General features: G+C 42.7%; 1 protein-coding gene across 1 annotated transcript in view; it reads right to left on the reverse strand.

Moving 5' to 3' along the window:
• Positions 1-605: 605 nt before the first annotated feature.
• nrn1la (neuritin 1-like a) overlaps positions 606-24,462 on the reverse strand; it is a 45,053-nt gene continuing 21,196 nt past the window's right edge. The window contains exons 2-3 of the mRNA XM_045696798.1: positions 8,414-8,564; positions 606-2,341 (exon numbers count right to left, since the gene is read on the reverse strand). Coding sequence (XP_045552754.1) covers positions 2,044-2,341; positions 8,414-8,564 — 449 coding nt within the window. The 3' untranslated portion in view covers positions 606-2,043. The remainder of the gene's footprint in view (positions 2,342-8,413; positions 8,565-24,462) is intronic.

The raw sequence follows: 24,462 nt of genomic DNA on the forward strand, positions 1-24,462 counted from the left end.
TTGACAGTTCTTTTGTGTTTCTTCCATTTGCGAATAATCGCACCAACTGCTGTCACCTTCTCACCAAGCTGCTTGGCGATGGTCTTGTAGCCCATTCCAGCCTTGTGTAGGTCTACAATCTTGTCCCTGACATCCTTGGAGAGCTCTTTGGTCTTGGCCATGGTGGAGAGTTTGAAATCTGATTTTGTTGTTATTCTGTCTCTTACTGTTCAAATAAACCTACCATTAAAATTATAGACTGATCATTTCTTTGTCAGTGGGCAAACGTACAAAATCAGCAGGGGATCAAATACTTTTTTCCCTCACTGTATATGTGAATAATAATGATGCTTGGGAGCTGATGTATACAAGAATGAAAAAGCTTATTGTAAAGCAAGATAAGGGAGAGTCTCCATACTGTATTTTGACATAAAAGGCATTGCTACTGCTTTCATTCACCAAGTGTTATTACACTGGCACAATGCACACACACACACACACACACACACACACACACACACACACACACACACACACACACACACACACACACACACACACACACACACACACACACACACACACACACACACACACACACACACACACACACACACACACTTTATTGAAATTCAGATAAGTAATAAAGTCCTCACAGTTTGCAAACAGTCAAAAATGTGTTATCCAGTAACCTAACATGTTGTAGCGCTAACTGCTGTTATAGCAACACAATTTTCTTTAAATATTTACATTTATTTAATGATCAACTAAATTTACTTCATATATTGTATGTCCTTTATTTTACAATGAAGATAAAAATTGATTTCCTTCAAGTTTTCACTGTAGTTTACTACTGCCTCCCTGACCATTCCACACAAACTTGCTGCAATAGCAAACAAGATTAATTTCCAATTAAAAATGGAAATCCACTGCAAATACAAATTGACCGATAAAGCTGTTGAGAGCAAAGCCAATAGAAAACATACATTTAAAAGGTATATTCCATTTCCAACATGGTAGTTTATCTCAGACCTACATTCAATTAAAACTAGGTTTTAAACACAGCTAAGATGCAGGGAGTCAGGGAGTCAAGCAGGCGTTATCCTCATGGTGTTTACTTTAATAAAATGTCCTTTTGAGTATAACGTTTCTTCTTCTTTCTATACCGTTCTTATTTCACCAGGGTCTCCGTTTACGCACAGGCTCCTGCAGCATCAAAAGGCTTGATACTATATATTGATATTCCATTTGATATGTACATAAATATTCATATGAATAAATTCCATTATGTACACCTTCATCCATATTTCTTCAACACAAATTACTAAATATAATTCTAGGTCAGCCTAGACTTGACCAAGACAAGAAGTGATGTAATGTAAGTTAAGTGGTTTATCTGTTCATAAACACTGTATTAAATAGACCCACACTGGGTGAATACACAGCGATCCAAGCCTTCAGTCCTTAACATTCAAACTGCCATGAGCTGGGTATATTTCATTATGCTTGTCTGCAGGTAAGCTCTATTGTTCTAGAGGTTTTACTCTGAGTAATTCTCTCTGTAATCCTCAGTGAGTCCCAAACAAAATAACAAAAATTGGCTGAGCCTTTAATGCTACAAAACATCCCACAGTGCTCTCTGATTGAATAACATCCTGAAGGAAACTTCAGGATGCAGGTTTATGTGTGAGATGTTGCTGTTAAGCCTTGCCTGGTGAGGCTTGAATAATCTGTCTTGGGTTCTAGATGTTTGAGGTTTATTTGCTCATTTACATTCTACCCTCAGCTCTCCCAGACAGCATCCCCCTGGAACCATACTATCCAACTCTTAAATTGATGAAAAGGATGAGAGTATTTCAGAGAGAGTTAGAGAGATAATGTGTGTATGAAATGAATACACTACAGATGAGGAGCCACCAATCTGAACACGCAGCTAGAAATATATCCAACACATTTTTAGTACACCAAAAATATTTGTGAGTTTATTATCCTTTTTTTTTTCTTTCTTTTTTTTTTTTTACATGTCCTCAATGAGTTCCTCCCTCCCCTTCACCCTGATCGTGCCTATATCTTGGCCAACAGCAGCAGAAGGGACAGACATAAGGAGAGCAACCAGAAAGAGCCGGGACCTAGATGGTGGGTGTGTGCTTTTAGAGACTCCTGGTTAATCTCTTCCTGGTTGGGTGGGCTCAGGGCATCAGCAGTGCCAGCTGGTTGGTTACGACTGGAGCACATGTCATACAGGTTACCAGAAAACTGCATCTTCTTGGACTCCTGTCGCAGAGACTCCCAGACTGCAGCAGCCTCATCAGGACAGCCAGCCATCGCCATGTTCGCACAGTCATGAAACTCATCCCAGGACCTGTAGGGGATGGAAGAGTGATGGTCACATAGCTCTTGAGTTCTTGAATAACTTTTATACGTCCATATCTTTCTAACAACCAGGTATAACAATGTAGTTCAAGACACTATCTATTATTCATCTGTGTGGTACAGTAAAGGATCCCCCATGAAACCATGGTTGTAGTTATTTGGTTGCTATGGGAAGGGCTGTGTGTAAATCTATAAGGAGGAGATCAGGCAGAAGCAGATTGGTCCAACACAACATATGCCCGTAACACGACACATCATATATTCACAATCCCTGGGTACAAGTGCAGAAAGGCTAAACTTGCACTGTATTTGGATATGGGCCCTTAGTATAAACTCAACCCTAAAACAGCACATCTGCTGGGGGCTTAGGTGCATCTGTTTACCATACACACAGGAGACCTTGAGGGGAATGGGTGAAACAAAGTGGAAGCAAAATGCAGCCTTGCAAAGTCCCAGAGTCACATGTGCAGTAGGAAACAGCAGAGTAACAGCAGGTGAAGGGTAGCTTGTTAGCTAAATCTGACCGCAGTCTCTTTTCTGATTAAAATAATAAAGGATTGCTGAGGTGTTAGACTGAACACTTGATCTAAAACATACACTGCATGCTAATGCATAAAAAAAACACACATAAAGATACACACAAACCAAGCTTGAGGGAAACAATGACATTACCCGTTCTAATAATGGCAGATTTCCCCTTCATTTCTATTCTATACTCACAGTAAGCTCTCCTATCATTCCATAGAGAATACTGACAGTGGTGCAGCCTTGGCCTAGATGCAAATCTGAGAATTTTATCCAGGAGGGGAAATACTGCCTTTCTACTGGTCCCTGATAGATTCCTGGGAAGTGTGTGAATGCGTGCGTGCACGTGCACTTTTGTGTGTGTAGGTGTGTTTGTGTCAAAGTGCACTGCACACACACGCGTACAGGTAACTGCCAAAATAAAGGACACACCAACATAAAATATCTTAATAGGGCGTTGGGCCACCATGATCCAGAACAGCTTCAAAGCACCTTGGCATAGACTTAAGAGTATCTGTAACTCTATTGGAGAGATGGAACACCATTCTTCTATGAGAATTTCCAAAATGTGGTGTTTTGTTGGTGGTGGTGGAAAACGCTCTCTAAGGAGCCACTCAAGAATCTTCTTAAGTGTTCAATTGGGTTGCGATCTGGTGACTGAGACAGCCATTGCATATGGTTTACATCGTTTTCATGCTTATCAAACCATTCAGTGACCACTTGTGCCCTGTGGATAGGGTCATTGTCACCTGTGTGGAAGCACCCGCTTTCAATATACTTTGTATCTCTCAAGCGTTTCCATTATTTGGGCAGTTACCTGTATGCAATTGTGTGCTGACTGAGTGGCAGGATTACCTTAATTGGTATCTTAATGCTAGAAGAGATTGAGTCATTTTGACTCAATATGAATTTAAAATGCAAATATCAATTTGTATGTCATTTCTTTAATAAGTCTATATAACAGACGTACTGTATGTTGTCCAAAAATGATGCAGAAAAGCAAATCCATGCTTTTGTCACTTCTAGATTAGACTACTGCAATGCTCTACTTTCCGGCTACCCGGATAAAGCACTAAATAAACTTCAGTTAGTGCTAAACACGACTACTGGAATCTTGACTAGAACCCAAATATTTGATCATATTACTCTAGTGCTAGCCTCTCTACACTGGCTTCCTGTTAAGGCTAGGGCTGATTTCAAGGTTTTACTGCTAACCTACAAAGCATTACATGGGCTTGCTATCTACCTATCGCTCTGATTTGGTCCTGCCGTACATACCTACAGTCGTGGCCAAAAGTTTTGAGAATGACACAAATATTAATTTTCACAAAGTCTGCTGCCTCAGTTTGTATGATGTCAATTTGCATATTCTCCAGAATGTTATGAAGAGTGATCAGATGAATTGCAATTAATTGCAAAGTCCCTCTTTGCCATGCAAATAAACTGAATCCCCCAAAAAACATTTCCACTGCATTTCAGCCCTGCCACAAAAGAACCAGCTGACATCATGTCAGTGATTCTCTCATTAACACAGTTGTGAGTGTTGACGAGGACAAGGCTGGAGATCACTCTGTCATGCTGATTGAGTTCGAATAACAGACTGGAAGCTTCAAAAGGAGGGTGGTGCTTGGAATCATTGTTCTTCCTCTGTCAAACATGGTTACCTGCAAGGAAACACGTGCTGTCATCATTGCTTTGCACAAAAAGGGCTTCACAGGCAAGGACATTGCTGCCAGTAAGATTGCACCTAAATCAACCATTTATCGGATCATCAAGAACTTCAAGGAGAGCGGTTCAATTGTTGTGAAGAAGGCTTCAGGGTGCCCAAGAAAGTCCAGCAAGCGCCAGGACCGTCTCCAAAAGTTGATTCAGCTGCGCGATCGGGGCATCACCAGTACAGAGCTTGCTCAGGAATGGCAGCAGGCAGGTGTGAGTGCATCTGCACGCAGAGTGAGGCGAAGACTTTTGGAGGATGGCCTGGTGTCAAGAAGGGCAGCAAAGAAGACACTTCTCTCCAGGAAAAACATCAGGGACAGACTGATATTCTGCAAAAGGTACAGGGATTGGACTGCTGAGGACTGGGGTAAAGTCAATTTCTCTGATGAATTCCCTTTCCGATTGTTTGGGGCATCTGGAAAAAAGCTTGTCCGGAGAAGACAAGGTGAGCGCTACCATCAGTCCTGTGTCATGCCAACAGTAAAGCATCCTGAGACCATTAATGTGTGGGGTTGCTTCTCAGCCAAGGGAGTGGGCTCACTCACAATTTTGCCTAAGAATACAACCATGAATAAAGAATGGTCCCAACACATCCTCCGAGAGCAACTTCTCCCAACCATCCAGGAACAGTTTGGTGATGAACAATGCCTTTTCCAGCATGATGGAGCACATTGCCATAAGGCAAAAGTGATAACTAAGTGGCTCGGGGAACAAAACATCGATATTTTGGGTCCATGGCCAGGAAACTCCCCAGACCTTAATCCCATTGAGAACTTGTGGTCAATCCTCAAAAGGCAGGTGGACAAACAAAAACCCACAAATTCTGACAAAATCCAAGCATTGATTATGCAAGAATGGGCTGCCATCAGTCAGGATGTGGCCCAGAAGTTAATTGACAGCATGCCAGGGCGGATTGCAGAGGTCTTGAAAAAGAAGGGTCAACACTGCAAATGTTGACTCTTTGCATCAACTTCATGTAATTGTCAATAAAAGCCTTTGACACTTATGAAATGCTTGTAATTATACTTCAGTATTCCATAGTAACATCTGACAAAAATATCTAAAGACACTGAAGCAGCAAACTTTGTGGAAATTAATATTTGTGTCATTCTGAAAACTTTTGGCCACGACTGTACATGTATGCTATGGTCACAAGACGCAGGTCTCCTTATTGTCCCTAAAATTTCGAAGCAAACAGCTGGAGGCTGGGCTTTCTCCTATAGAGCTCCATTTTTATGGAATGGTCTGCCTATCCATGCGAGAGACGCAGACTCTTTAAGTCTTTATTGAAGACTCATCTCTTCAGTAGGTCCTATGACTGAGTGTAGTCTGGCCCAGGGGTACGAAGGCACTGGAGCGACAAACGGCCCTTGCTGTATCTGCCTGGCCGGTTCGCCTCTCTCCACTGGGATTCTCTGCCTCTGACCACATTACCGGGGCTGAGCCGCTGGCTTACTAGTGCTCTTACATGCCATCCCTAGGAGGGGTGCGTCACTTGAGTGGGTTGAGTCACTGACGTGATCTTCCTGTCTCGGTTGGCGCCCCCTCGGGTTCGTGCCGTGGGGGAGATCTTCATGGGCTATAATCATCCCATTGTCTCAGGGTAGTAAGTTGGTGGTTTGCGGATCTCCCTCTAGTGGTGTGGGGGCTGTGCTTTGGTCAAGTGGGTGGGGTTATATCCTGCCTAATTGGTCCTGTCCGGGGTATCATCAGACGGGGCCACAGTGTCTCCTGACCCCTCCTGTCTCAGCCTCCAGTTTCTATGCGGCAATAGTTTACGTGTCGGGGGGTTAGGGTCAGTCTGTTATATCTGGTGTAATTCTCCTGTCTTATCTTGTGTCCTGTGTGAATTTAAGTATGCTCCCTCTAATTCTCTCTCTCTTCCTCTCCCTCCCCTCCTGGAGGACCCGAGCCCTGGGACCATGCCTCAGGACTACCTGGCCTGATGACTCCTTGCTGTCCCCAGTCCACCTGGTCGTGCTGCTGCTACAGTTTCAATTGTTCTGCTTGCAGCTATGGAACCCGGACGTGCTACCTTGTCCCGGACCTGTTGATTTTGACTCTCTCTCTCTACCGCACCTGCTGTCTCGAATTCTGAAAGCTCAGCTATGAAAAGCCAACTGACATTTACACCTGACGTGCTGACCTGTTGTACCCTCTACAACCACTGTGATTATTATTATTTGACCCTGCTGGTCATCTATGAACGTTTGAACATCTTGGCCATGTACTGTTATAATCTCCACCCGGCACAGCCAGAAGAGGACTGGCCACCCCTCAGAGCCTGGTTCCTCTCTAGGTTTCTTCCTAGGTTTCTGCCTTTCTAGGGAGTTTTTCCTAGCCACCGTGCTTCTACATCTGCATTGCTTGCTGTTTGGGGTTTTAGGCTGGGTTTCTGTATAGCACTTTGTGACATCGGCTGATGTAAAAAGGGCTTTATAAATAATATTGATTGATTGATTGATTGATATGTTGTAAGAATTTGAATATCACAAACAAAATTTGTGTTATAAGCAGTTTTAAGAGGACATTTGTTTTCCCAGAGCGACAAAAAGTTACCTTATCAAATCCTCCAATATAGTCACATGCAGGTAAGACATTTTACGTTCTATATAGTATCAGAAAGGGCAGATTTGGAGGTTTCCAAAACCCTTATCATTGACAAATAACAAAAAAAAAGAAGAGATTAGCTCTGTTTGAAAATACAACTTTTTCTTAGCATAACCACTGTTCAATGCGCTCCACATGTGAGCATGTAGCAACAGATAGCCTACAGTAACATAAACTAAAGAAAATGCTATTGTGTTCTTTTAAATAATCATTTTTCCGTATTCTGATGTTACCCAAGACCTTCATAAACACAACCAAATTATTATTTTTCCGATAGCATATATGAAATGTATTTATTAGACTGTTAGAATGTTTGAGTCAAAATGGCTGCTCATTTTCTCAAAGCGGGGTGCGTCGAGGCCTTTCTAGTGTTAAGGAATATGACCGAAATGAACAACATCATTGCAACGACCACTATTTCCCTGTAGATTCCAAGCGTATCTCCAGCCCCGCAATACTGAACAGCAACTGGCTTAAGGCTGTCGATAGGACCTTCCTACATTGATGTGTAACAGTATTGCTTCCGTCCCTCTCCTTGCCCCAACCTGGGCTCGAACCAGGGATACTCTGAACACATCAACAAATGTCTCCCACGAAGCATTGTTACCTATCGATCCACAAAAGCCATGACTGCTCCCTGAAAACTACTTCAAGGTCTAAGAGCGAGTGACATCACCGATTGAAATGCTACTAGCGCGCACCGCAAACTAGCTAGTCAATTCACACCAGTTACAGATGCAACAATGTGTCTGGGAATGGGTTGAGCTTGATGCGGTGATGCATGAAGCAGCATCTTCCATGACGATGACATTACTGTTCAACAAATTCATAGACATTTCCAGAAGTGAAGGTATAATATTACAATGGATTACAGAATCATGTATAAATAGAATGGAAAGTGGAGATGGGTAAAGAAAGACCCTTAATCTTTAATTAGGTACTCCACTATGCCTACAGCAAATGGGAAGAGCTGTCAGCATGTTAGAGAGAGATAGAGATGGACAAAGATCTGGAGGGAATTAAATAGAGGTAAAGATATGGAGGAGTCTATCTTTCAATGGTAATGAAATTATGGGTCACAGTGTTCCGTCAATTTACACATTTCAAAGTGGGAGTGTGTGTGTGTGTGTGTATAAACAACATAAAGATGAGAGGATTGTGTGTGTCTGCGTGTGTACAGATGTGTATGTGTACAGATGTGTGTGCTTACTTGCAGATGGTGTGTATCTCCTGTGTATCCTCATTCTTCTGGGCACTCTCAGTCAGGCTGTCCCCCAGAGCCATCAGACACTGAGCGAAGCCCTTATAGATGGAGTGACACCTCCTGGTGGAGGCAGCAGAGCTGGGACAGGGGCCGACGACTGGAAGGAGACACAGAGACAGAGACATACAGTATACCATCAGCACTCTCTGTATCCCTGGCTCACAGTGGGGAGAAATGAGCATCAGGAGAGTTCAACACTGCCAAGCATGGGACTTTTGAGTTGGTTACTTAAACAAGCTGCATCCAAGTTCTCGGTATTATACAAGGCTTGACCAACCTTGGATCCTCTATAGCTGGATCTTCTATATTTTTCTTTAACTCTCCTGACATTAAGAGACCTGGTTATGTTGCTTTGTCAGGCTATTTCAGAAAGAGTACTTCAGTCCTTGAAAACAGCATGGTTTTATACACTCCAAAGTAATGGAGTTGGAGTGCCTCGCTCTGAACAACCAACCTTCAAGGCGCACACTCCAGAAAGTCCATGTATGAAAAATATGTTTGGAAAGATAATTGTGGCCCTGAAGGATGTTTTAGCTGAAGCATGTCAGAGGGGTACAGGCTGTAGTGTGAGTGACCCAGATAGAACTTAATTTCATGATCATTTAGGCTACATATGAATCCTTTTAATTTGAAGCAATTAGTGCCTGTAAGCCGTGTGAATATATATTAAAGAAAAAGTGAGTCATGAACCCACAAGATGAAACTGCTCCCTTAGAGACCTCTATCTCTTTATTCCCTCTCTCTTCCCATACTTCTACCTTCCCTGGTAATACAGCCATTTGAAGGCGAACTCTCAAAGAGCGTAACGGTGGGACTAAGTGAGGTAAAACTGAGGATGGTAATTGGGTCAGACAGCAGATCACCAGAATTCTCTTCTGGTCCCTCGGGAAGGACATGTTTAATATTTAATAGGTAAGACTTATATCTGTTGTGGCAAACCTACTGATTTCAGGCAATGTTTGGCAGTGGGGGTCTAACATTTAATAAAAACCTGCAGAGAGGTATAGTCAAAAGTGTGAATACAGCCAAGAGAGATAGGTAAAGTATAAGGAACTAGAGGGAAGAGAAGTGAAGAGGAACATATGAGCCCTCTATTGAGGAAGAGAAAAACAAAAAGAGACTCCTATGTTGGTCAAAAAACAACTGTTGTCCAGCCCAGTGGTTCTTCATGTAAGCACATGTTGCTGGTGTATGCTGCTGCCTTAGGCTGCTTTTGAGCCTCAATGTAAATATTTGATAGCATGACAGACCCTGGGGGAATTCATGGATCACTCCGTTTAAAAAGCAGGCAGTCTCAGGTCAGACAGACACAACTGAGGAAAAAAACTGACATTGTTGTTTCAGCGTAGAAAAACATTCAATTAAGGGGTGTATTTACACCACACTCTGGTTTTTAACTTTGATAATTTACCAAACTCCCCCCTCCCTATCAATAATGATCGATAAAGATATGTGCACATCTAGCTATGCATTCCTTGAAGGTTAGAAATCTAATGATTTTCTGTGCAGATATATTCTTTCAAGAGTATTGGTGTCATGAGACAAAATAAAAGTGCAGATATCAATATCAAAAGTATACAGGGAAAATGTTGTATAAGTGTCAGGCATCATAGCCATACTGTCTCTACCACGACATACAGTAGATAGACAACTGGATGCCAAAGGCACTGTATAATCTTGCGTTTTCATGTCATTATAGCAATGTTCCATGAGGCTTGTTAATGGAGTTTCTTTGGCTCATGGTGCAACAGCACATCAGAACTACCACAGTGGAGCCTTTGCTTCCATGTACAGTATTAACCTCCCTCTTCCAGTTGCAGCCTCAGTAATGAACTGGCCTGTAAGCCAGGGTAAATATCTGCAGGCCATGAGAGTGGAGCACAGAGATCAAGGTGAGTAATTGGAAGGATTCAGGAAAAGACAATGCTCACCAGTCAGCGATGCTTAAAACACTGCTACTTATTCTTATTACTGCTCCTGATAATCCTCACACAATTGCTGGTCAGGGTGGAAAATGGAAGGAGTCACTACCCAAATGAGAAAGTTTATGGTCCCGGGGGAGTTTGTAAGGCTTTTCTGGAAATCCAGTACTGTCACACCCTGATCTGTTTCACCTGTCTTTGTGATTGTCTCCACCCCCTCCAGGTGTCACCCATCTTCCCCTTATCCCCTCAAAATCTCTCCGGGTCCTCATCGACTCTGGGGCCGATGAGAGCTTTTTGGACTCTACCCTGGCTTCCTAGCTGGGCATCCCCACTCAGCCCCTCTCCATTCCCATGGACGTTAGAGCGCTGGATAGGCCGGGTCACCGACAACACCACTCCCATCAACCTACGTGTGTCAGGGAACCACAGTGAGGCTATCCAGTTCCTGCTCACTAAGTCTCCTCAGACTCCCGTGGTATTGGATTCTCCTGGCTCCAGCGACACAATCCCCTCATTAACTGGTCTACTGATGCCATCATGGGCTGGAGTCTGTTCTGCCACGCCCATTGCCTGAAGTCAGCACAACCTGCCCCGGGACGTCTTCCTGGGGGCTCGAAAGTTGCCCCGGACCTCTCCGCCATTCCCGCAGAGTCTTTGTCTACCTCGATGACATCCTCGTCTTCTCACGCTCCACCCAAGAACATGTGCTCCATGTCTGACAGGTTCTCCAATGCCTCCTGGAGAACCAGCTGTTTGAAGAAGCAGAGAAGTGTGAGTTCCATCGCTCCACCATCCCTTTTCTGGGTTACATCATCGCTGCAGGGAGTGTACAAATGGATCCCGGGAAGGTGAGAGCGGTGGTGGATTAGCCCAAGCCTACTTCCAGGGTGCAGCTGCAACGTTTTCTGGGGATCGCCAACTTCTATCGCTGCTTTATCCGGGGTTACAGCACCCTGGCTTCCCCACTGTCTGCACTCACCTCGCCCAAGGTTCCGTTCACATGGTCTCCAGCTGCTCACCGGGCATTCCGGGATCTCAAACATCGCTCACCCCAGCTCCCATCTTGGTTCATCCTGACCTATCCCGCCAGTTTGTGATGGAGGTCGATGCTTCGGATGTCGGAGTGGGGGCTGTTCTGTCCCAGCGTTCTTCCCTGGACCTCAAGCTACATCCCTGCACAATCGCCTCAATGCCAGAGAGAAGAACTACGATGTGGGGAATTGTGTCCTTCTCGCGGTGAAGACGGCGTTGGAGGAATGGAGGTACTGGCTGGAGGGGGCGGAACATCCGTTCATCGTGTGGACCGACCACAAGAACCTGGAGTATCTCCGTACCACCAAGTGTCTCAATTCCAGGCAAGCTTGATGGGCCCTGGTGTTCACACAGTTCAACTACTCCCTCTCGGGGTAGGGAGTCTGCCCGGGGTTTGCCCCTCCGGGTGGAATCCCGTGAACTCTCCCCCCGGTTTATCGGCCCGTCTCCCATCTTCAAAGTCATTAGCCCCTCTGTTGTTTGTCTTCTGTTGCCCCGTACCCTTCGTATACAGTGAGGGAAAAAGTATTTGATCCCCTGCTGATTTTGTACGTTTGCCTACTGACAAAGAAATGATCAGTCTATAATTTTAATGGTAGGTTTATTTGAACAGTGAGAGACAGAATAACAACAAAAAAATCCAGAAAAATGCATGTAAAAAATGTTATAAATTGATTTGCATTTTAATGAGGGAAATAAGTATTTGACTCCCTCTCAATCAGAAAAATGTCTGGCTCCCAGGTGTCTTTTATACAGGTAACAAGCTGAGATTAGGAGCACACTCTTAAAGGGAGTTCTCCTAATCTCAGTTTGTTACCTGTATAAAAGACACCTGTCCACAGAAGCAATCAATCAATCAATCAGATTCCAAACTCTCCACCATGGCCAAGAGCAAAGAGCTCTCCAGGGATGTCAGGACAAGATTGTAGATCTACACAAGGCTGGAATGGGCTACAAGACCATCGCCAAGCAGCTTGGTGAGAAGTTGACAACAGTTGGTGCGATGATTCGCAAATGGAAGAAGCACAAAAGAACTCTCAATCTCCCTTGGCCTGGGGCTCCATGCAAGATCTCACCTCGTGGAGTTGCAATGATCATGAGAATGGTGAGGAATCAGCCCAGAACTACACGGGAGGATCTTGTCAATGATCTCAAGGCAGCTGGGACCATAGTCACCAAGAAAACAATTGGTAACACACTACGCCGTGAAGGACTGAAATCCTGCAGCACCCACAAGGTCCCCCTGCTCACGAAAGCACATATACATGCCCGTCTGAAGTTTGCCAATGAACATTTGAATGATTCAGAGGACAACTTGGTGAAAGTGTTGTGGTCAGATGAGACCAAAATGGAGCTCTTTGGCATCAACTCAACTCGCCGTGTTTGGAGGAGGAGGAATGCTGCCTATGACCCCAAGAACACCATCCCCACCGTCAAACATGGAGCTGGAAACATTATGCTTTGGGGGTGTTTTTCTGCTAAGAGGACAGGACAACTTCACTGCATCAAAGGGACGATGGACGGGGCCATGTATCGTCAAATCTTAGGTGATAACCTCCTTCCCTCAGCCAGGGCATTAAAAATGGGTCGTGGATGGGTATTCCAGCATGACAATGACCCAAAACACACGGCCAAGGCAACAAAGGAGTGGCTCAAGAAGAAGCACATTAAGGTCCTGGAGTGGCCTAGCCAGTCTCCAGACCTTAATCCCATAGAAAATCTGTGGAGGGAGCTGAAGGTTCGAGTTGCCAAACGTCAGCCTCGAAACCTTAATGACTTGGAGAAGATCTGCAAAGAGGAGTGGAACAAAATCCCTCCTGAGATGTGTGCAAACCTGGTAGCCAACTACAAGAAACGTCTGACCTCAGTGATTGCCAACAAGGGTTTTGCCACCAAGTACTAAGTCATGTTTTGCAGAGGGGTCAAAAACGTATTTCCCTCATTAAAATGCAAATCATTTTATAAAATTTTTGACATGTGTTTTTCTGGATTTTTTTGTTGTTATTCTGTCTCTCACTGTTCAAATAAACCTACCATTAAAATTATAGACTGATCATTTCTTTGTCAGTGGGCAAACGTACAAAATCAGCAGGGGATCAAATACTTTTTTCCCTCACTGTACATCCTATCTTTCATGTGTCCAGAGTTAAACCCATGTCTCAAAGCCTTTTGTCTCCTGTTTCCAGACCCAAGCCTCTCCCCCGTCTCATCGACGGCCAACCAGCGTACACTGAGGCGTCTCCTGAAGGTTCGACTTCGGGGCAGGGTGTTCCAGTACTTGGTTGACTGGGAGGGTTATGGCCAGGAGGAGAGGTGCTGGGTCCTCGCCAGGGACATCCTGGACCGAGGCCTCATCGTGGATTTCCAACGCCGGCACCCCGGTCAACCAGGTAGGACGCCAGGTGCGCCCCTAGAGGGGGGGATACTGTCACACCATGATCTGTTTCACCTGTATTTGTGATTGTCTCCACCCCCCTCCAGGTGTCACCCATCTTTCCCATTATCCCCTGTGTATTTATACCTGTGTTCTCTGTTTCTCATTTGTCTGTTGCCAATTCGTTTTGTTTTGTCAAGCATACCAGCGTTTTCCCCTCTGCTCCTGTCTCTCGATTGTTCCTGTTTCCTAGTTTTCCCGGTGTTGACCCTTCTGCCTGCCCTGAGCCTGCCTTCCGTCCTGTACCTTTGCCCCACCTATCTGGATTACTGACCTTTGCCTGCCCTTGACCTGCTTTTTGCCTGCCCCTGTTTGATTAATAAACTGTTACTTCAACATTGTCTGCATCTGGGTCTTACCTGAAACGTGATAAGTACAGTCTGTATAATACAGAGTAAAACAGAACAGCATAATGAGTTGAACTATACTATACCAACATAACATGTTATATGTTATCAAAGACCACCTTTAATAAAAATGTACTTCCTTGAAACATAAAATGTAGCTGATAACTATGTGTTTGAAGGAAATACATCAATGGAAAACAGAATTATATTTTATTTATAAGGTCCATTTGACATCACTCCATATATGATTAATCTCCAGAAGCATAAAACAGTATTAAGCATAAGAATAGACAAGATAAATACAGTATTTTTTGGTAAGATCCAGCTGACCTTAGTCCACTGTAATAACTGGGTCTGGACAGCACGCCCAGCAGACTGAGTCTTTCTCGGGACAAGCGTGCGATCTCTATTCATGAGACTGAATATGCAGCTGTTGGCAGGCGTAGTGCTGAACTAGCAGACTTGGTGCTGATGCCTGATGCACAGACTCCCCACAGGGAGCACATCACAATAAATTAAACCCATTCTTTCTCATGTGTCAATTTCTGAAAGATTCCGATAAACCCATACACAAATGCTTGTGACACCTCTAAAAATAAAACAGGACTTAGAGTTCAGCTGACCATTTTGCTGCATATAATGTTCTAATTGTACATTTCTTCCTACAGCTGGGTGTTATTTACTCTGTTCAAGTAGGAAGTGGGGAAATAATAAAGCACTACAAATCCCAGGGTCCTCTTATTCGTTGCAGGTAACCTGTTGTTGGTTTTAGTTCACCACTGAAATTCTTATCTCCAGGCGTTTAATTAAATGACCAAATGTATTCCCTCAATCCCTTTATTATATAAAAGTAATAGTAAAAAAAACTCTCCACAGACTGTTTTGTTCATTTGGTAGGGCTCTTGACTTGCTCTGACTCAAATGGCTGGAGACTCAGTGGAGTAACCAATTACAATAAGTTGTTCCTTTACCTGTGTAGTAACACTGAAATTACTACAGTAACTTATATAACACTTACGTAATTGTCATTATGAAACTAAAGCTAATTAGATACCAATCAAAATCTAGTATTATCTGGGATCAGTGTAAAATCTGTGATAAGTATAGAGGTGTCATCTAGTAATAAGCTGATTATCTGGCTGATCTGTCAGACACATAGGGAGTGATATCTCATGCTAGGCTCCATCATACAGCCCTGCAGGAATACCTTTCAATGAGAAAGAATGGATGGTTACTCTTGCCTGCACGGTTTGACTGAACCACATTTGAAAACTGTTTTCAATCAGAAAGAATAGATAGTAACTTTGTCCGTGCAGATTGACTGAGCCACATTGAAAGTGCTGATATGATCATGAATGAGAGAGGAGAGCCGCAGAAGACTGGTGTACACTGGCCTGGGTTATTTCTAACGTCAGCTCCATACACATCCACTGGGAGGACAACTCCATCCAATACACTACGAGGTGCTCTAGAGACAGGAGCCATTAGCCAAGTTATTAGACTGATATATCCGCCACATCATTAGCACTGTTACCCTCACAGGGACTGGAATTTTAATAGAAAGTCCTCTTTGTTCATCTGCGGGTGGTGCTCAGAGGTCTGTGTGGCACTGTCTGAACAGGCTCCAGTGTGGCATTGTTTAAAAAGCGTCCAGTGTGTCTGATTAGTAGCAGCTCAGTGTCTCTCTTTGTCTGAGCAAATATTCAGCGTGTCACTGTCTGAGCAGTAAAGCCAAAGGTTTTTGTCTGAGCAGGTAGCTGCTGTGTTCTACTCTCTGAGACTGAGTGGGTGGGAGGCTGGGGAGGTTTACTATGGTACTATGGTTACTCAGGCCTCTGGTGTTACATCGTTAAGGGCGAAAGCCAGGCTAATTAACCTGCCGGTGACAGCATCGCGTGCGAGAGGAATAGAGGGACTGAATTCCCACTGCAGCCTCCATGCTGGGTACAATAAGAAAGAGAGAGAAAACGAGCGATAGAGTAATAAAGAGAGAAAGAGAGAGAAAAAGGGAGAACGATTGAGAGAGAGGGAGGGCACGCATGGGATGGGCATAAAAAACAACACCTGATAATTAGTTCTACCATACTAACTCCTGTTTCCAAATAAATGCTTAACCGCTCAGATTTTTCCATTTGCACCTCAGCTCCCTTCACACAGGAGAGGAGGGATAAGAATAAAAAGCCTAGATATTAATTTTCCCAGACAGGACAATAGTGATACAGAGAGGAGCGAGAGGGATAGGTGAAGAGAAGGTGAATACAAAATGCATAGTGTGCTCAAGAAAGACAAAGATTTTGCAACATCATTAGTCAATTCTGAAGCATTATGAGGAAGGAGAGGCTGGAACAACTGGGTGGAGTCTTGGTTCAACTGTAATCTGTTCTAATGAGGTAAAAGCCAAGCAGGTCACACTGAAATGACTGGGTTAATGTTACTACCAACATCATGTTCATTAGGACCACCAATGTTGCTGTGTAAGTTGTCCTATAGGTGTGTGAAAATAATTGGAACAAAATGCAGACCTTGGAATATTACATGAGGCATATCCTCTGCCTGTTTGTTAGTACAGAGAGAGAGAGGGAGAGAGAGAGGAGAGAGACGAGAGAGAGAGAGAGAGGGAGAGAGGGAGATAAATATGCTCAGAGAGCAACCTTTCACATCAATGTAAAGAAAGAGCTTCATCAGACATTAAATACAATCCAGCTCCTTAAAGCTAGAATTCTTAATTGAATAACCCCAAACCGATCCAAATGTAGCATGCATCGGTCAGAAAATCAATTCAAACGTTCCAAATCGCTGATTCAGTACAAAATGTGGCTATATATATATAAAATAACATTATTATTATTATATGTGGCTATATATATATATAAAATAACATTATTTTTTTTAATTTTTTTTTTATTGCTCATTAAAGTTTCTTTCTACCTTCTGAAAATAGTTAATAGCTTATGACAACTGATGCGTCCTCACTACGGAAGCCCTGAAGCCCAAGGTACAAAAACAAGTAGACTTTTGGAATTATCTTGTTTTAACAACTTAGTATATAATTTGAAAGACTTAGTATCTCGTTCGAACGACTTAGTATTTTGTTTGAACAACTTAGTTGTTCTTTTGTCTAATTAGGCTTCATTTGTTATGCAGCTTGTCAGACAGTGTAAAGGTTGCTGCAGCCATTCATTCATTGGAGCGAGGAGCAAAGTAAATCGAGCAGATTTAAAAAAGTGTGTCAGCCTTCTCTCCCACTTCAATTTCACTCTGGTACTGCTCAGCCACAAGCTTTGGGCATGCTCTGCCTAGCATTTTTCATTTCCTTTATCGCTATTCTTTTAATTAGGACTATTTTGTCTTAATGATTTTGCCTACCCCACCCACAGTAGTGTATATCTAGTTTATATTCTACTTTCTAACATTAGGATATGTGACCCGTTTCATGAAAGTAGGCTTACGTCACTACTTCACAATGTTTTTTTGTATTTTTCTTTATCAAAATGCGTTTTTTTGCAGAAATGCCTTCAAGAACAAACTGAAATGCCATCTGTAAATAAAAATAAAATAGTTCAATTACGAGCCTAGTTGGTTTAGCCACGGACAAATACAGGAACCTTCCCGCTAGCCATGATTGGCTGAGATAATGGTTGGGCTGGACATGCTGAGAGATAAGTTCGGATTGGTATTTCATGTAGCGTGCTTCTGTCTATAACATGAGCTGCTCAGTATGTGTGGACAATCCTGTCTACTGCAGCTTTTTTTTTAAAAGATATCTCAACATTGCTGCCCTGAAGTTAATAGCGCCATCGACAAAGCTCAGTGGAAAAAGTTGTAATGGACTACTTTCTGGAGGATGAACGTGCCATGTTGACACTCTCTGACTCTGAAAATGAATCAGACAATGAGGAAATCCCTGATTTAGGTAAAATCATTTTAATTGAACCAGACATTGTAGAGTCTTCTGATGACAATGGTGGGGAAGAAACAGTGTCGTTGCCACGGAAGAAGTTGACCGAGATTTGAAATCAGTGGAATGCCTGGTGGAAGTAGAGAGATTAATGCCAAATGCGAAGAGAGTATATAAAGAGAACACAGAAAGAAGGCTGTTGTACAAAACACCTGTCTCTAGATTACATCTTCAAACTAAGGGCAACAATGGCATCCATGACAGAGAGGGAGAAGCGTTCTTCCAGGTAAGAGTCTAGCTACATTTTCAGATATTATACGTTTCAAATTTTGTCAGAAAGTAATTTTCATTGCAAGTGAAAACGTACTGTTAGCTAGCTAGCTAACGTTAACTGGCTGGCTCGCTAGCTAACGTTAAGTGTATGATCTGTTTAGTAACATTATTCATATCTCAGAAAGCCATTTGCATTGCTAGTTATAGCCTAATATTAGCTAGCTGGCTGACATTGAACCTAGTTGGTTAGCTATAGCTACCTGCAGATTCATGCATGGTAGTTTTACCGCATTAAAAAAAACTGGGAACTCAAGGTCAAATCATGACGTCAGTGATCTTCAGGTCGGAAAGTCGGAGCTCTACAAAGAGGTCCGAGTTCCCGCGTTGGAATTCTGAGTTAGATTTTTTTTTCGGAGTTCCCAGTTGTTTTGAATGCTAGGAAGTGAGAGATCTCCGAGTTCCCAGTTGTTTTGAATACGGCATTAGAGTTGGGATTATGGTTCATTGTCTAAACAGAAGACTCAATCCTCTATGCAAGTAACAATTTCACTGTACAGTTTACACCTTCTGTATCCTGTGCATGTGACAATTAAATATAGATTTTATTTGATATAGAGTGTGTTTCCCAGAGACGGTAATGTGAAGAACAACATAACCTGCACCAAAGTGAGATTAGGACATAGGCCAAGGACTAGATAAAGTGTATTTTTAGTATTACCTTTTGCTACTACTTTCATCACATTTAGTTTTGAAATCCTTGGTTGTTTACTACACTGTGCATCCTTAAAAAGATGGGTTGGGCTAAGGCTTAAGAGGGTGTGAATGATGTTGAATGGGTGTAGACAAAAAAGGGCTCTCCAGTAGGTGTACCAAAACATTTACGGGCCATTTTCTCAAAAGTGGGGTTACAAGTTTATCAACTTTCATAGCAGAATTACATTCCCATTGTTCCTCAACTTCAGTGTATGATATACCATTTTCTAACTCGGAGTCTCTACTTTTATCCAATGTAAAAAACACCATTTCAAATTTTGCTACATACGACCGAATCCATGGGGTGAGTCACAAATGTAGTTTATATTTTGAAGAACTTCAAATGTATTAACAGATGTTTTAGGTTGGCAATATATAGGCTATTGTAAACTGTATTTGAGTTTTTCTTGGAATAGAAACACGATAATATAAATCAATTTAATTAGAAATAAAACATAAAAGGGGCGGCAGGTAGCCTGGCGGTTAGGAGCATTGGGCCAGTAACCGAAAGGTTACTGATTCTAATCCCTGAGCCGACTAGGTGAAAAATCTGTCGATGTGCCCTCGAGCAAGGCCCTTAACCCTGATTGCTCCTATAAATCGCTCTGGATGACTACAAGCTTTACATGTGCATTGAGTGTGGGAAAGAGTTTTTTGGTTTGGCCTTCAATTAGAAGCAGCTGTTCTTCGTTGCTTTTAATTGGAGGCCATATTTAAGTAAGGGGTTTTTATCACTGTGTTTGTGGGTAGTTGTTCCGTGTATAGCGTGTTGCCTTACAGGACTGTCTTCGTCAGTGTTTGTTATTTTGTTAAGTGTTCAAGTTTCCTTCTAAATAAAAGAAGATGAGTATACACATTCCCGCTGCGTTTTGGTCTACTCCATACGACGAACGTGACAATACAAAAGAATACATATTGGAGCAGATCAGCCTGAATATCAGGGTGCACAACTGCAACGCGTTTCGACCACTAAGTGTATTTAGGGATCCATGTTCAATCCACTTGGGTCTATTGACCCAGCTAGGGATATGTACTACAGACTGGTGCTGAAAGACATATCCAAACTAGAGGCCTGTATCCCCTATGTCAGGGATAACTTTAACCGCTCTGAGAAACAATCCCTTAAACACCCCCTAGAGTCAACGTCAGCGTCCCCGCGGGAATATAATTAGAATAATAAAACAATCACCATAAACGTCTGTCAGTTTAAGCTACTGACTACCTCATGAAGCTGGTTGAGAGAATGCCAAGAGTGTGCAAAGCTGTCATCAAGGCAAAGGGTGGCTACTTGGAAAAATCTGAAATATAAAATATATTTTGATTTGTTTAACACTTTTGTGTTTACTACATGACTCCATATGTGTTATTTCATAGTTTTGATGTCTTTACTATTATTCTACAATATAGAAAATAGTACAAATATAGAAAAACCTTTGAAGGAGTATGTGTGTCAAAACTCTTGACTGGTACTGTACATGTCGTCAGTTTTGCTCTACGACCCCCACAAGCGTTTTGGGACTCGTCTGTAATTGGTAGAGCCAATCTGCCAAATTCTGTCTGTTTCGTACTAATATGCGTTGTATGGGCTAATAGCAGTAAGGCCAAATAAAAAATGTCATAAAATAATTTTTGTTGATTTTTTTATATACTCAGAGGGGTCTTCAAATTCTAAATCAAATAGCTAAATGATCTTTGGTAGGACCTTCTTAAAACAATTACATATAGCTTAGTAGAACCCCCAAGGATGCTTTCAAATCAATATTTTTGGCTTTGCCTTTTGCGGTTCTATTGAAAGTTGGAAAGCTTCTTTATGTTTCAGTAAAGCATTAGCCAACACTTTAAAGATTAAACAAAGTGTCATCATGAAAATGTACTATCTCCATTTTATTTTCGTGCAAAAAAAATCCTGTTCAAATCAAATCAAATTGTATTGGTCACATACACATATTTAGCAGATGTTATTGCGGGTGTAGTGAAATGCTTGTTATTGTGAACTGTAGGCTACTGCAAGTTAAACCATTCAATTGAAGGCCTATCACAAACCTCTTTTTGTAGGTGATTCTGCTAGGCTAATAAGAGCATGTTGTTCTCAGAAAAAAACTGCCTATTATCTCTGAAGTTCATTCATTTATTGTTCATGTATACTTTAACTGTACATTTAGACTACTGTTAAAGCGCTCACATAGGCTACTTCTCTGCCAGAGCACATGAGATAACTAGTAATTCCCATATGATATCATGTTACCTCCCTACATTGATTCTATGATGGAAAACCGTTGTTCACCTCTTGTGTCGCACACATTTCATTCAACATTTAATTCTAGCTCACAATCAAGGACGGCTGTGCATTCCCTCCAGCAGTGAGTGTAGGCTTATGACTAGGTAGCCTTCCCACTGGGCAAAACTGGTTGAATCAACGTTGTTCCACGTCATTTTAACAAAACAATTTAATCTGATGAAGTTGAATCAACACAGAGTCATCAACGTAATTAAAAAAAAAAAAATGTTACCTAAATGTTCACCTAAATCCAATGACTTGGTGACATTTTTCATTGATTTCAAGTTGAATTCACATTAGCTGACAACTAAACCAAATGTAAATCAAAACTAGACGTTAAACTGACATTTGTGACAATTGGGTCCATTTTACAGGAGTCTATGTATTGCCTACCTAAAACATATGTTAATACATTTGGTATTTGGTATTTTATTAGGATCCCTATTAGCTGTTGCAAAAGCAGCAGCTACTCTTCCTGGGGTCCACACAAAACATGAAACATAATACAGAATTACATAATACAGAACATCAATAGACAAGAACAGCTCAAGGACAGAACTATATAAACATTTTTGAAAGGCACACGTAGCCTACATATCAAATCATACACACAAACTATCTAGGTCAAATAGGGGAGAGGCGTTGTGCCACGAGGTGTTGCTTTATCTGTTTTTTGAAACCAGGTTTGCTGTTTATTTGAACAATATGAGATGGAAGGAAGTTCCATGCAATAAGGACTCTACATAATACTGTACGCTTTCTTGAATTTGTTCTGGATTTGGGGACAGCGAAAAGACCCCTGGTGGCATGTCTGGTGGGATAAGTGTGTGTCAGAGCTGTGTGTAAGTTGACTATGCAAACAATTTTGGATTTTCAACACATTAATGTTTCTTATAAAAATAAGTGATGCAGTCAGCCTCTGATATCCAAGATGGCGTAGCAGTAAGACGTGTGTTGTTTTGTCCCATGTAATTATTCATTTTTAAAAATATATATTTCAATATATTTTTTCCATTTTCGAATTAAATATACCTTCCTGCAACCCGCCTCACCCAATGTGGTATGGATCTGCTATTTTTTAGACCTAATAACTGGAACCTCCATCAGAAGCTAACCAGCTAATTAGCTACTACCTATTTAGTCGTTGTTAGCCACTGCTAGCGGTCTTTACCTTTAGCTCAGACACCAGCCGCTTTAGCTCAGATAATACCTGCCAGTCTGCACAGCGCGATATCAGCCCTGAGCTTATTGGACTGCTTTTTTCCACTACATCACCGGATTCCTGCCGCAGGCTCTGGACCATTACACAGGATCATCACAGCTAGCTAGCTGCTACCGAGTGGCTATTTTGGCTAACACCCTTTTCCAGAAGCAAGCACCAGTTAGCCTCGAGTTAGCCTCGAGCTAGGCCCATCTCTCGGCTAGCCAACAAAGTACACCAACTACAATACCTCTCTTGCCAATTGGCCTGAACCCTTTGTCGACACTGAGCCCCGCCAATCCATCACGACTGGTCTGCTGACGTAATTCGGCCGACGCTCTCACCGGCCTCTGCATCGTGGATGTCGGTGAAGACCCATCTGCTAGCCCCGGCCCGCTAGCTTTCTGAACGCCGTGTCTCCTGCTCGCCTAGCATAGTATTGCTGCTCATTGGACCCTATGATCACTCGGCTATACAGCTGATGCCTGCTGAACTGTTCATTAACACGGTACTTCATTTTGTTTATCTGTCGGCCCCAGCCTCGAACTCAGGCCTTGCGTGTAGCTAACTGACCCTCTCTGCCCATTCATCGCCATTTACCCGTTGTTGTTGTCTTAGCTGTTTACCCGTTGTTGTCTTACCCGTTGTTGTCTTAGCTCTCCCAATCACCACCTGTGATTGCTTTATGCCTCTCTCTAATGTCAACATGCCTTGTATACTGTTGTTTAGGGCAGCTCTCATTGTTTTATTTTACTGCGGAGCCCCTAGTCCCGCTCAACATGCCTTAGATAGCTCTTTTGTCCCACCCACCACACATGCAGAGACCTAACCTAGCTTAAGTGGCGCCTCCAGAGATGCAACCTTTCTCATCGTCACTCAATGCCTAGGTTTACCTCCACTGTACTCGCACCCTACCATAACCTTGTCTGTACATTATGCCCTGAATCTATCCTACCACGCCCAGAAATCTGCTCCTTTTATTCTCTGTTCCCAACGCACTTAACGACCAGTTCTTATAGCCTTTAGCCGTAACCTCATCCTACTCCTCCTCTGTTTAGAGGTTAATCCGGGCCCTGTATGTCCTCAGGCGCTCTCATTTGTTGACTTCTGTAACCGTAAAAGCCTTGGGTTCATGCATGTTAACATCAGAAGCCTCCTCCCTAAGTTTGCTTTATTCACTGCAACACTCCAACACTCTACTCAGCAAATTGGATGCAGTCTATCACAGTGCCATCCGTTTGGTCACCAAAGCCCCATATATTACCCACCACTGCAACCTGTATGCTCTCGTTGGCTGGTCCTCCCTACATATTCGTCGCCAAACCCACTGGCTCCAGGTCATCTATAAGTCTCTGCTAAGTAAAGCTCCATCTTATCTCAGCTCACTGGTCACCATAGCAACAACCACACGTAGCACACACTCCAGCAGGTATATTTCACTGGTCATCCCCAAAGCCAACACCTCCTTTGGCCGCCTCTCCTTCCAGTTCTCTGCTGCCAATGACTGGAACGAATTGCAAAAATCACTGATGTTTGAGACATATCTCACTTACTAACTTTAAGCATCAGCTGTCAGAGCAGCTTACCGATCGCTGCAGCTGTACACAGCCCATCTGTAAATAGCCCATCCAACCAACTACCTACCTCATCCCCATATTTGTTTTTGTTTTTCTGCTCTTTTGCACACCAGTATTTCTACTTGCACATCCTAATCTGCACACCTATCACTCCAGTGTTAATTGCTAAATTGTAATTACTTCGCCACTACGGCCTATTTATTGCCTTACCTCCTTACTTCATTTGCACACACCGTATACAGATTTTTCTATTGTATTATTGACTGTATGTTTGTTT

This window comes from Salmo salar, chromosome ssa16 (assembly GCF_905237065.1).
Source record: "Salmo salar chromosome ssa16, Ssal_v3.1, whole genome shotgun sequence".
Classification (NCBI taxonomy): domain Eukaryota; kingdom Metazoa; phylum Chordata; class Actinopteri; order Salmoniformes; family Salmonidae; genus Salmo; species Salmo salar.